The 14,522-nt window shown below is 38.8% G+C and overlaps 1 protein-coding gene across 1 annotated transcript in view; it reads right to left on the bottom strand.

Annotated features, from left to right (window-relative positions):
* LOC105528762 overlaps positions 1-14,522 on the bottom strand; it is a 163,179-nt gene that overhangs the window by 76,444 nt on the left and 72,213 nt on the right. The window contains exon 5 of the mRNA XM_011965644.1: positions 13,337-13,543. Within this exon, the coding sequence (XP_011821034.1) occupies positions 13,337-13,543 (207 nt within the window). The remainder of the gene's footprint in view (positions 1-13,336; positions 13,544-14,522) is intronic.

Genomic DNA, 14,522 nt, shown 5'->3' on the forward strand with positions numbered 1-14,522 from the left:
TAACAACTTTCATCCACCAGTCTCAATTCGAACTTCGGGAACCATACAAGCACAATCTAGCTCTCAATTGTTTGAGAGACAGACAAATATTAGAATACAGTTTAATCCCCTGGGCCTGCTTTTCCCTCAGATACACATCCCCAGTCCTTTCAACTCTACCTTACATGACATGGTTTTGAAGTACTATGTTTAGTCATCTTCACTGCTTTCTTCCAAATAGTCTCTAATTTGTTAGAGCCCCTCCTGGGGTTGGACACCTGGATGTGAATATAATATCTGAAGTGTGATATAATCAGATCAGCCAGAAAAAAAAGATGGTATTTGTCAATGAATGCAAACTATGATTGCATGTGACTTCATCACAAAACTACATTACAGCCTAAAACAGTGAAGTTTTTCACATTTGCTACTAAATCTTGTCATCCCATATCTATGCACTTACTTTGTGGATCCTAAGGCTATCCTAATTAAATTTCATCTGATATTTGACTAATCAAATCTTTTTTTAATTCTTAATTTTTGTGGGTACATAGAAGGTATATATATTCATGGGTACATAAAATGTTTTGATACAGGCACACAATGCATAATAATTACATCATGGAAAATGGAGTATCCATTCCCTTGAACATTTTTCCTTTGTGTTACAAACAATCCAATTATACTCTTTTAGTTATTTTTAAATGTACAATTAAATTATTACTGACTGGCCGGGCTCAGTGGCTCACGCCTGTAATCCTAGCACTTTTGGAGGCCAAGGCGGGTGGATCATCTGAGGTCAGGAGTTCGAGACCAGCCTGACCAACATGGAGAAACCCGTCTCTACTAAAATACAAAATTAGCCAGGCATGGTGGTGCTTGCCTGTAATCCCAGCTACTCAAGAGACTGAGGCAGGAGAATCATTCAAACCCAGGAGGTGCAGGTTGCAGTGAGCCGAGATTGCACCATTGCATTTTAGCCTGGGCAACAAGAGTGAAATTCTGTCTCAAATAGATAAATAAATAAATACATACATACATACATACATACACACACACACACATACTGACTATAGTCACCCTGTTGTGCTATCAAGTATTACGGCTTATTCATTAATTATATTTTTTTGTACCCATTAACCACTCCCACTTCACGCCCATCGAGCCTTCCTTCCCAGCCTCTGGTAACAATCCTTATACTATCTATCTCCATGGGTTCAATTCTCTTGATTTTTAGATCCCACAAATAAGTGAGAATCTGTGATATTTGTCTTTCTGTACCTGGATTATTTCACTTAACATAACGATCTCCAGTTCCCTCCATGTTGTTGCAAATGACTAAATCTCTCTCTCTCTCTTTTTTTTGTTTTTTTTTTTTTTTTTTTTTTTTTGAGACAGAACCTCAATCTGTAGCCCAGGCTGGAGTGCAGTGGCAAGATCATGATGCACTGCAGCCTCAACCTCTTGGGCTCCACTGATCCTCCTACCTCAGCATCCCAAGTAACTGGGGCTACAGGCATGCACCATCAAGCCTGGCTAATTTTTGTATTTTTATAGAGATAGAGTTTTGCCATGTTTTCCAGTCTGATCTCAAACTCCTGAGCTCAAGCAATCTACCTGGCTAGGCCTCCCAAAGTATTGGGATTACAGGAATGAACCACTGTGCCCAGCCTCATTCTTTTTCATGGCTGAGTAGTATTCTATCATGTGTATGTACCACATTTTCTTATCCATTCTTCTGTTGATGGACACTTAGGTTGCTTCCAAATCTTGGCTGTTGTGTGACCAGTGCTGCAACAAACATGGAAGTGCAGATATCCCTTTGATATACTGATTTCCTTTCTTTGGGGTATGTACCCAGCAGTGGGATTGCTGTACCATATGGTAGTTCTATTTTTAGTTTTTTGAGGAACCTCCAACCTGTTCTCCATAGTGGTTGTACTAATTTACATTCCCATCAACAATGTATGAGGCTTCCCTTTCTCCACATCCGTGCCAGCATTTGCTATTGCCTGTCTTTTGGATATAAGCCATTTTGATTGGGCTGAGATAATATCCCATTGAAGTTCTGAGCACTTTTCATACGTCTGTTTGCCATTTGTATGTCTTCTTTTGAGAAATGTATATTCAAATATTTTGCACATTTTTAAATAAATTATTAGATTTTTTTCCTACAGAGTTGTTTGAGCTCCTCATATATTCTGGTTATTAACTCCTTGCAAGATGGGTAGTTTGCTAATATTTCTCCCATTCTGTGGGTTGTCTCTTCACTTTAATGATTGTATCCTTTGGTGTGCAAAAGCTTTTTAACTTGATGTGAACCCATTTGTTCATTTTTGCTTCAGTTGCCTGTGCTTGTGGGGTATGGCTCAAGAAATATTTGCCAAAACCAATGTTCTGGAGAGTTTCCAATTTTATGCGGTAGTTTTATACTTTGAGGTCTTAGATTTAATTATTTAATCCATTTTTATTTGATTTTGTCTATGGTGAGACATAGGGGTCTAGATTCATTCTTCTGCATACGGATATCCAGCTTTCCCAGCATCATTTATTGAAGAGGCTATCTTTTCCCCAGCATATGTTCTTGACACCTTTGTTGAAAATGAGTTTACTGTAGGTGTGTACTGTATTCTGTTCCATTGGTATATGTGTTTGTTTTTATGTCAGTATCATGCTGTTTTGGTTTCTATAGCTCTATAGTATAATTTAAGTCAGGTAATGTGATTTTCCTCTAGGTTTTTTGTTTTTGTTTTTATTTGTTTGGGGTTTGTTTTTTGTTGTTGTTATTGTTTGTTTTGCTTTGTATGGTTTTTGTTTTTGTTTGCTTAGGATAGTTTTGGTTATTCTGGGCCTTTTTGGTTCCATATAAATTTTAGCATTGTTTTTTCTATTTCTGTGAAGAATGTCATTGGTATTTTGATACAGATTGCATTGAATCTCTAGATTGCTTTAGATAGTATACACATTTTAACAATATTGGTTCTTCCAATCCATGAACATGGAATATCTTTCCATCTTTTGGTCCTCTTCAATTTCTTTCATCAGTGTTTAATAGTTTTTATTATAGAGATCCTTCACTTCTTTGGTTAATTCCTAGGTGTTTTGTAAATGAGACTACTTTTTACTTCCTTTTCAGTTTGTTCACTGTTGGCATAGAAATGCTACTGATTTTTGTACGTCAACTTTTTATCCTGCAACTTTACTAAATTTGTTTATCAATTCTAATAGTTTTTTGTGGAGCCTTCTGGTTTTTCCAGATATAAGATCATACCATCTGCAAACAAGAATAATTTGACTTCTTCCTTTCCAATTTGGATGCCTTTTATTTCTTCCTGTTGTCTGATGGCTGGGGCTAGAACTTCCAGTATGATGTTGAATAACAGTGGTGAGAGAGGGCATCTTTCAGGTGCTTCAGATCTTAGAGGAAAGGCTTTCAGTTTTACCCATTCAGTAAGATACTAGCTGTGGTTCTGTCATATGTGGTTTTGGGGTTTGTTTATTTATTTATTTATTTTTGAGATGGAGTCTTGCTCTGTTGCTGAGGCTGGGGTGCAGTGGCACAATCTCAGCTCACTGCAACCTCCGCCTCCCAGGTTCAAGCAATTCTCCAGCCTCAGCCTCCTGAGTAGCTGGGCTTACAGGAACACACCACCATACCCAGCTAATTTTTGTATTTTTAGTGGAGACAGGGTTTCTCCATGTTGGCCAGGCTGGTCTCAAACTCCTGGCCTCAGGTGATCCACCTGCCTCAGCCTCCCAAACTGCTGGGATTACAGGTGTGAGCCACCTCACTGGTAAAAACCATATGTGGTTTTTATTATGTTGAGCTACGTTCCTTCTATACCCAGTTTTTGAAGGTTTTTCTTCTTGTTGTTCATGACGGGATGTTGAATTTTATCAAATGGTTTTTCAGCATCAGTTGAAATGATCATAAGGTTTTTGTCTTTCATTCTGTTGACAGGATGTGTCACATTAATTGATTTGCATATGTTGAACTACCCTTGCATCCCAAAGTGGGATTTATCCCACTTTGTCATGAATGATCTTTTTAATGCATTGTTGAATTCAGTTGGCTAATATTTTGTTGAGAATTTTTGCATCAATATTAATCCGGGATATTGGCCTGTAATCCTTTGTGTGTGTGTGTGTGTGTGTGTGTGTGTGTGTCTTTGTCTGCTTTTGGTATCAGGATAATACCTGCCTCATAGAATGAGTTTGGAAGCATTCCCTTCTCTATTTTTCAGAATAGCTTGAGTAGAATTGGTGTTAGTGCTTTCAATTCAGCAGTGAAGCCATTGGGTCCCAGGCTTTTCTTTACTGGGAGGCTTTTTATTATGGCTTTGATCTTGTTACTTGTTATGGGTCTGTTCAGGTTTTAGATTTCTTCCTGATTCAATCTTGGTAGATTGTATGTGTCCAGGAATTTGTCCATTTCTTCTAAATTTTCCAATTTATTGGCATATAGTTGCTCATAGCAGCTACTAATGATCCTCTGAATTTCTGTAGCAATGTCTCCTTTTTCATCTCTGAGTTTATTTGGATCTTCTGTCTTTTTTTCTTAGTCTGGCTAAAGCTTTATTAATTTTGTTTAGCTTTTCAAAAAACCAACTTTCTTATTTCATTGATCTTTTGTATTGCTTTCTTCATTTCAATTCAATTTATTTCTGCTCTGACCTTTATTCTTTGCTTCCACTAATTTTTGGTTTGGTCTGCTCTTTCTTTACTAGTTCTTTAAGATCCATCATTAGATTGTTCTTTTGAAGTTTTTCCTCTTTTTTGATGTAAGCACTTATAACTACGAACTTCCCTCTTAGTACTACTTTTGTTGTATCCCACATGTTTTGGTATGTTATGTTTCCATTATCATTTGTTTCAAAAAAAATTTTCAATTTCCTTCTTAATTTCTTCATTGACTTGCTGGTCATTCAGAAGCACATTGTTTAATTTCAATGTGTATAGTTTCCAAAATTATTCTTGTTACTAATTTCTCGTTTTATTGTATTTTGTTGTTTTTTGTTTGTTTTTGTTTGTTTGTTTGACAGACTATTGCTCTGTCACGCAGGCTGTAGTGCAGTGGCACAATCTCAGCTCACTGCAACCTCCACCTGCTGGGTTCAAGCAATTCTCATGCCTCAGCCTCCTGAGTAGCTGGGATTACAGGCATACACCACCACACCTGGCTAATTTTTGTATTTTTAGTGGAGATGGGGTCTCAGCATGTTGGCAAGGCTGGTCTTGAGCTCCTGACCTCAAGTGATCCACCCACCTTGGCCTCCCAAAGTGCTAGGATTACAGATGTGAGCCACCACACCCAGCCAGTTTTACTCTATTGTGGTCAGAGAAAATGTTTAATATTGGTGTTTTTTTTTTAATGTTATCCACGTGCTAAGGAAAAGAATGTGTATTCTGCAGCCATTGGATGAAATGTTCTATAAATATCCATTAGATCCACTGCTCTATAGTGCAGATTAAGTCTGATGTTTCTTTGTTGAATTTCTGTCTAAAAGAGCTGTCCAATGCTGTAGGTGGGATGTTGAAGTTTTCAGTCATTGTATTGGAGTCTCCCTCTTTGACTCCCTAATATTTGCTTCATAACTCTGGGCACTCCAGTGTTGGGTGCATATATAATTAAAACTGTTATATCCTCTTGCTGAATTGACCCCTTAATGATTGTATAGTGACCTTCTTTTTCTCTTCTTCTTATAGTTTTTTTCCTGAAATCTATTTTGTCTTATATAAGTATAGAGATTCCTGCTCTTTTCTGGTTTCCATTGGCGTGGAATATCTTTTTCCATCCCTTTATTTTCAGTCTATGTGTGTCTTTGTCTTTATAGATGAATTGCATTACTTGTAGGCAACAGATCAATGAGTCTTATTTTTTTTAATCCAGTCAGCCATTCTATGTCTATTGATTGGAGAGTTTAGCCCATTCACATTCAATCTTATGACTCAAGAGTAAGGACTTTCTCCTGCCATTTTGTTATTTGTTTCCGGTTATTTTGTGGTCTTCTCTTCTTTCATGTCTTCCTTTTAGTAAAGTTGGCTTTCTTTGGTGATATGATCTAGTTTCTTGCTTTTTATTTTTTGTGTATCTGTTGAATGATTTTTGTTTTGAGGTTATCATGAGGCTTCCAAATACTGTCTTATAGTCCATTATTTTAAACTGAGAACAATCTAACACTGTTTGCATAAACACACAAACAAGCAAGCAGAAAAGAAAAATAAAACGAATAAAGCCTCCACACCTTAACTTTATTCTCCTGCTTTTTAACTTCTTGTTGTTTCTATTTATATCTATGGTACCGTCTATATCTTGAAAAGTTGTTATAGTTATTATTTTTTATTGGTTAATCATTTAGTCTCGCTACTTAAGATAAGTTTACACACCATAGTTATGGTGGTATAATATTCTGTTTTTCTGTGTACTTAATATTACCAGTGAGATTTGTACCTTCGGATTATTATTTATTCCTCATTATCATGCTTTTCTCTCTGGTCAAAGTACTCCTTTTAGTATTTCTTGTAGGACAGGTCTGGTGTTGATAAAATGCCTCAGCTTTTGTTTGTCTGGGAAAGTCTTTATTTCTCCTTCATGTTTGAAGGATAATTTCACCAGATACATTATTCTAGGGTTAAAGTTGCTTTTATTCAGCACTTTAAGTATGTCATGCTACTCTCTCATGGCCTGTAAGGTTTCCACTGAAAAGTCTGCTGCTGGACTTATTGGAGCTCTATTGTATGTTGTTTCTTTTCTCTTGCTGTTTTTAAAATCCTTTCTTTATCCTTGACCTTTGGGAATTTAATTATTAAGTGCCTTGAAGTAGTCTTCTTTGGGTAAAATCTGCTTGGTGTTCTACAGCCTTCTTGTACTTGCATAGTGATATCTTTCTCCAGGTTTGGGAAGTTCTCTGTTATTATCCCTTTGAGTAAACTTTCTACCTCTATGTCTTTCTCTACATCCTCTTTAAGGCCAGTAACACTTAGATTTTCCCTTTTGAGATTTTTTTATAGATCTTGTAGGTATGCTTCATTGTTTTATTATTTTTTCTTTTGTCTCCTCTGTGTATTTTCAAATAGTCTATCTTTAAGCTAATTAATTATTCCTTCTGCTTGATCAATTCTGCTACTAAAAGACTCTGATGCATTCTTCAGTATGCCAACTGCATTTTTCAACTCCAGAATTTCTGCTTGATTCTTTCTAATTATTTCAATTTCTTTGTTAAATTGCTAAGATAGAATTCTGACTTCCTTATCTGTGTTATCTTGAATTTCTTTGAGTTTCTTCAAAACTGCTATTTTGATGTCTTTATATATTTTGAATATATGTCTATTTCTCCAGGGTTGGCCTTTGGTGCCTTATTTAGTTCATTTGGTGAAGTCATGTTTTCCTGGATCATTATGATACTTGTAGATATCTGTCTGTGTCTGGGCATTGACGAATTGGGTATTTATTGCAGACTTTGCAGTCTGGGCTTGTTTGTACCCATCCTTTTGGGGAAGGCTTTCCAGATATTCAAAAAGAGTTGGGTGTTGTGATCTCAGCTGTATCTGCTTTAAGACGGGGTACCCCAAGCCCAGTAATGCTGTGGTACTTGCAGACTCGTAGAGGCACCACCTTGATGGTCTTGAACAAGATCTGGAAGAATTCTCTGAATTACTAGGCAGAAACTCTTGTTCTCTTCCTTTACTTTGTCCTAAATAAACAAAGTCTCTCTCGCTCTCTCTCTGTCTCTCTCTCTACTGAGCCAACTGGAGCTGGGGATGGAGTGACACAAGCACCCCGTGGTCTCTATTCCTAGGACTGCACTGGGTCAGATCTAAAGCCAGCACAGCTCTGGGTCTCACTCAAGGCCTGCTATAACCACTTCCTGGCCACTACCTATGTTTGCTCAAAGACCTAGGGCTCCACAATCAGCAGGTGGCAAACCAGCCAGGCCTATGTTATTTGTGGCAAATTTGCTCAGGCCCCGGGTGCAACCAGAGGTGCCACCCAGGAGCCAGGGACTACAGTCAAAAACTTTAGACGTCCATCTGGCATTTTATTGTACTACAGCTGAACTGGCACTCAAACTACAAAATGAAGTCCTTCCCACTCTTCCCCCGACTTTTCAAAAGCAGAGGAGCCTCTCCCTGTGGCCACCGCCATCTCAGGCCCACAGGGAGTATTGCCAGACTCCTGCCAGTGTTTCCTAAAGGCCTAAGGGCTCTTCAGTCAGCTTGTGGTAAATGCTGCCTGGCCTGGGACTCATCCTTCAGAAGAGTGGGCTCCCCTTTGGCCTAGGGCAGGTCCAGAAATGGTGTACAAGAGCCAAGTCCTGGACTCAAGGACCCCAAGAGCCCACTTGGTGCTCTACTGCCCCGTAGCCAAGCTGGTTCCTAAGGTACAATACAAAGTCCTCTTTACTTTTCCCTCCCCTTTTTAAAGCCGGGGTCTCACCCTGTAGCCACCACAGCTGGGAATGTGCTGAGTCTCGCCTCAGACCAGCAAGTGTCAGGGTCTCACCCAAGGCCCTCAACTGGTATCCTTTCTAGTTATTCAGAGCCCAAGGACTTTTCAGTTAGGAGGTGATGAATCTTACAATTAGGTCCCTCTCTTTATGGCAGCCCAGGGCATGTCTAGAAATGTCTGGGAGCTAGGGCCTCATGGCACTGACCAATGCCCTATCCTGCTGTGGCTGAGCTTGGTATCTAACATGCAAGACAAAGTCTTCCCCACTCTTGCCTCTCCTCTTCTAAAGCAAAAGGAAGGAGTCTCCTTTGGAGCCATGAGCTATGCAGCCTGGGGTTAGGGGAGGAGTTATGCCAGCACTCCTTAGCTGCCCTGGCTGGTGTCTCAGTAGGTTGCATGCCTCCCTAGTCCACTATCTCTGAGCCCAGTTCAACCCTAGGACTTACCTACGTGTTGCAGTACTTGTGGCCTACATTGCCCTTCAAATTTATTTGGGGCCTCAGAGCATGTTAGCCTGTGGTGGCAAGGCTTTTAAGAAATCATGCTCCGACCGTTGAGATCAGCTATTCCTCTCTGGCTAGGGCTCATTTAAATGCACCCTCTGTGGGCAGGCACCAGCTGAGTTTGGTTAAGTTTTGATTTCTGCTATAACAAGACAGCAGTGAGTTCAATACTTCACACTTGCTGGCTCTCCCTCTCCCCAGGGCACAGAAACACTTTCTGCACCACCCCTCTGCTGCCAGCGGGTCAGGGCAGGGTGGTGTCGGCAATGCAAGACTATTTATCCTACCTCTTCAATGCCTCTTTCAGTGATATGAAGTTACAGTCAGGTTCTGTGTCCTGGTGTACTGTGGGGTGGAAGGGACAATCAGTGGAGCCTTCTATTCCACCATCTTGCTCCACCTCCTCCAGACACATCTTACCAGTAGCATTTTTGATGCTATCTACAAATTCAGTCAGTAAGTTTTCCATTTTCTCATCTGATATGGTTTGACTTTGTCCCCACCCAAATCTCATCTTGAATTGTAGTTCCTATAATTCCCTCATATTGTGTGAGGGACCCAGTGGGAGATAAGTAAATCATGGGAGCCGTTTCCTCCATACTGTTCTCATAGTAGTTAATAAGTCTCACAACATCTGACGGTTTTATAAGGGGAAACTCCTTTCTCTTGGCTCTCATTCTCTTCTCTTGTCTGCCATCATGTGAGACACACATTTCACCTTCCACCATGATTGTGAGGCCTCCCCAGCCATGTGGAACTGTGCGCCCATTAAACCTCTTTCTTTCGTAAAGTGCCCAGTTTTGGATATGTCTTTATCAGCAGCATGAAAACAGACTAATACATCATCTAAACCATTAGGAAATATATTGAATTGGACACAGCCCTGTAGCAGTCCACGAGACTTCCATATACTAGTTGTGCATCCTTTGCATAACTAATTACAAATCCATTTAACAGTCCACCTGACCACAATCTCCTCTACAAAACCATCATTGGGAGGCTTTCGTAAGCAGTTGCTGATATTCCAATGATAATAACAATAACTAATGTTTATTGAGTTTTCTGTGTGTCAGGCATTGTTCTAAGTGCTTTATATTGTAGCATCTACATACAATCCTCACAAAAACAATATGAGGTGGGCACTGTCGTTATCCTCATTTTACAATACAGACATGTAGTAGAGTTCAGTACTTTGCCTAAGGTCACACTACTAGTAAAGGGTAAAGAGAGGATTCGGTCCTTGGACATCTAGTTGCAGAGCCTGTGCTCTTCCCACAATCCTCATGTTGAACACCAGGTCTGACATTTTTATGATGCTCAGTCTAGGAATTCTAGGAAAATAAATGAGGTCAGTCTTCCATGACTTACCTTAAGGGGCCCATACTCCAAGTGATTACCACTTCCTTTTAGAAGGGTTCAGACACAATTATTTTAATGAGTCATTTAATAATTCTAGAGTTTTGTCCAAGATCAATGCATAGATTGCAGAAATCTTAACCCTTACACTTAAAAAAAAATATAGAAGTCATATTTGCAGTTGCCAGGCTCCAGGCATTGGCACCTCTCCCACTGCAGCAGCTCCCCAAAGCTGCTGCTGAAAGGTGCTACAAGCATAAACTCATCTATCTGAGCCATCCAACAGGCTCAGATATCCAAGTTAACTCTTCAAATCTTTTACAAATCTTGGACTTTAAGTTTCTATTATGAATTCTTCTTTCTAAACTAAAGATCATTCTCCCTGTCAGATTTAAAAGACACAAAGCATAAGTTTATCAGCTTCCTTTTCTCTTTGTTATACTTCTGTTTATTTAAAACCTCAACCTTTTTCCAAAAATAAATTAAGGCAGCTCTGTCATCTCTTGTCATCACACTATTCATCCAAATGACAGAGTTATCTTTCTTTTTATTCCCCCTCTCTTTGCTCCAAAACTAACATCAAAAACACTTGTTTTTGTTCTTAACATTATTCATAGGACTAAACCCATTCTGGATCTCGGCTTTCTTGGTACAATTTTATAGCAACATGCCACCTTTATATTTTTATATGGATATGCATTTCTATGGATATTTTTAAAACTCTAAATGCAATAGATTACTCATACATGTTCTGTGAGAATTTGGGGGATTTAGGGCATCTCCATACCTGTTAAACTTCCTTCAACTTATAATATCAGGTCATGAGATCATATCAATATTTTTAATAGACTTTTACTGACATTTTCTAAAATGTTCAACCATCCTATTATTGGCTTTGTGTCAGTTATTTATTCACAGAATCACTATTATTTCTATCTAACTTTCTTTTGTTCGTCATGATTTAGACAAAAATACTAACTACCTTCATTATACTAATGAGCTTCTAAGAGTAGAAATGGCCAATCAGGTAAGGATTGATCAAATTCTCACTTTTTCTGCTGAACAAAACCTTCCAGCATGTATCTGAGCAATTAAAGTCCTGCACTGTTCCTTTATCACACCTCTGTGCTACTTCTGTTTAATCATGTCAGAAAAGGTCTTCTTGTCTGCTTAATCCTCAACCTGGCCAGGCTTGCTGGAGTACGTTGTTCCTCATTCTGCTAGCATTTTGAGCAGAAATGCTATAAACTACCCTTATGGACTCAAATGTCCACATACAGTGCAAAGTTCATGGATAACAACTAATCTTGAGATGTTAACACAAATAAATAAACATATGATTCTTAGTGAAGACTTGGTGGGAATAGTTAGGTGCTATTTTTATGGCATTTCTAAAGGGTACCACAATATCCCACAACAATAAGGCATAATATTTTATTAGACATTCTCTTCTCCTCCCCTTGAAATATTTCTCATTTCAATTTAGAGTCTTGTAATCCATTCACCAAGTCACTCTGATCAAAACATTATTCCTAGAATGCTTCTTAGAAACATCCAAATGCATGCTTTGTAAAGGGCATGACTGATGGGGTCAGTCACCAACCACAGGATAAGACCCTTGTCCCTGAAAGCAGTAGGGTATTTCCTCTGGTCTACTATTACTTGTGGATCTTCCTTATTACCTGTTATTCGTGGAAGACCAATAGGCTAGTGTCATACAGGATAAACCTGAGAAAACAGGGCTTAAGAAATGAAGAATAACCACTGCATTAATTCAGACATAAGGTCACCAGGACCCAGATTAGGATGGGGTAACTAGAAAAGAGAAGAAAAATATAGAAGCAATAACATTTGGGAAATTCCAAGCCTTGGAGATTGATTTATATGTAAACAGCAAGAAAAGAGGAAGGCCACAGACAAATCCCAGGTTTCAGAATTGGGAGTCTCCAGCAAAAATTGAAGAACGAGTAATTGCCAGTTGACCTCAGTGAACCGTAGTAGGAACATAATCATTGGTGGGGAGGGGAGGCGCAGAAGTAGAAGAACTGACCAGAAAGGCTATTTACCCAAGAAGGGGCATCCATCTGAATCAGTTTGGGAGAGGATTTCTGTTGATAATCAAGATGACATGCTGTGGTTCAAGGAAAAGGGCCTTTTTTTAAATGCTAATAATATATCTATTTTTAAATAAATCTATTTAAGTAAAAAAAGTGACTCACAGGAACGAAAAGAATTAATACAACAATCCTCCCTTATCTGTGAGGCATATGTTCCAAACCCCAGTGGATGCTTGAAACCTTGGATAGTACTGAACCCTATATATACTATGCTCTTTCCCATACATACGTATGGAAGATAAAGTTTAATTTATAAATTAAGCACAGTATAAGATTAACAACAATAATAATACAATAGAACAATTATAACATACTGTAATAAAAGTTATGTGAATATGGTCTCTCTCTCTCTCTCTAAATATCTTACTGTCCTATGTATATTCACCTATCTCCACACTGCAGTTGACCACAGCTAACTAAAACCTCGGAAAGTAAAGCCATGGATAAGAGGAAACTTAAACCCTACTGTAAAGGCAGGGTGATGTGCAAATATGATAAAAAATTATGTAAACAATAGATTCTCACAGTAGAAAAAGACCCAGGGGTTAGTATGAACTTAAATTAGGTAAAGTTATAAAAGCTATAAAGTTCACCAAGTTCTATTTCCTGGACTACAATTCCTGACTTCCTCGAGATGGTAACTAGAAGATTCTTGGCCAATTTCTAAAAGACCTAAAAATTCCTTCCCTCCTTGAAAATCTGTTTTCTTTCCCCAGAGTTGCAATTAGGGTTGACACTAGAAATCCTCAAAAAACATGTTCTCTTTTCCTAAATGGGCATCTTGCACTTCTGAGGCCCCCTTTTCAGAGTGAACACACCATCACCCCCACCCCCAGCCCCATACCTTGGTCCTTGCCTGGGCCAATTCTTCACACCTGCACATCCTCAATTCTCGTAATTCTTAGGTGTTTCCAACATAAATAGTTTCTTACCGTTAAAGACACCCGCTTGGCTTCTTTTGAATCACTTGTGGGCTGTCCATCTTCCAAAGGTTTACTTAATTCCTCTGCTGGCTGAACTTGCGAAATTTCCTGAGGTTTAAATACTGTGCTTTCTACTTCTGAGGTTCCCCATTCTATATCCTCTTGTTCAATCTGGAGAATACTTGACATGGCTTCAGGAAGTTCCTTATGCATACTCTGTTGGAAAAAGTAAATGTGTGAGAATGCTTTTTTTTTTAATTGGTCCTTCTAGGCTTTTCAGTGATGCAACAGATTCTATCTGACAACAAGATGAATATGAAAATGCACGCTTGAAACTAAGCACAGGTGATAAGTTTCCTCTGAAGATTTAGAAAGAGAAGCTCAAATTGACTTAAGAAAAATGTGAACGCTGGCAAATTATTTTCCTCAGCCCTTGTCTCAAAACTACAGCTACCCCACAGTTGTTATGGGTAAAAGATGGCATACAATACCAAATACTATGAAATTTTCTTTATTATGCAAGAAGGTATAGCTAGACCAAGAAATTTAATTTTGTAAAATAGAACTTTAATCTTGAACTCATGTTGGTTCTTTTTTTTTTCCATATCACAAGTCATCAAGCAGGAGCTCATGCTTTTATAAAGCTACTGGATGGTGTTATGGAAAGATTAAGAACATGTTTTTAACCAAATGGGACTGAATTCAAATCCGGGATCTGTTAATTAATAGATGTTTGACCTTAGCCAAGTTACTTAAACTTTTTTAGCTTCATTTTTGTCACTGGTCATCAGGATAGGCTATGCCCAACTACCCCCCCGCCAAAAACAAAATAGTGGTTCAACACACTGGGACAGTGTGTTGACTACAAATCAAAGTGGCTCTTTAGGGCAGGCATACTTCTTATGGTAGCTCAGCCATCTAGGCTGCTTCCAGGTTGTAGTTCCTTCACACCAAAACACAGCTTTTATGGTCACCACAGAACAGTGACCATATCACTTTCCTTCGCACCCCATTGGCCACAAACAGCTACATGACCCCATCTAACTGCAAGAGGGTGGGGGACATTTGAATATTTAGCAGGGAGCCATTCAGCCGCTCCATTGGCTTGACTCACATCTTTACAAGGGATATATCTTTTTTTGTATTTAGTTTTTGTGTGTGTCCTCTGCAAGCTGAGGAAGAATGAAGCCAATAG

This window comes from Mandrillus leucophaeus, unplaced genomic scaffold, assembly GCF_000951045.1.
Source record: "Mandrillus leucophaeus isolate KB7577 unplaced genomic scaffold, Mleu.le_1.0 Scaffold730, whole genome shotgun sequence".
NCBI lineage: Eukaryota > Metazoa > Chordata > Mammalia > Primates > Cercopithecidae > Mandrillus > Mandrillus leucophaeus.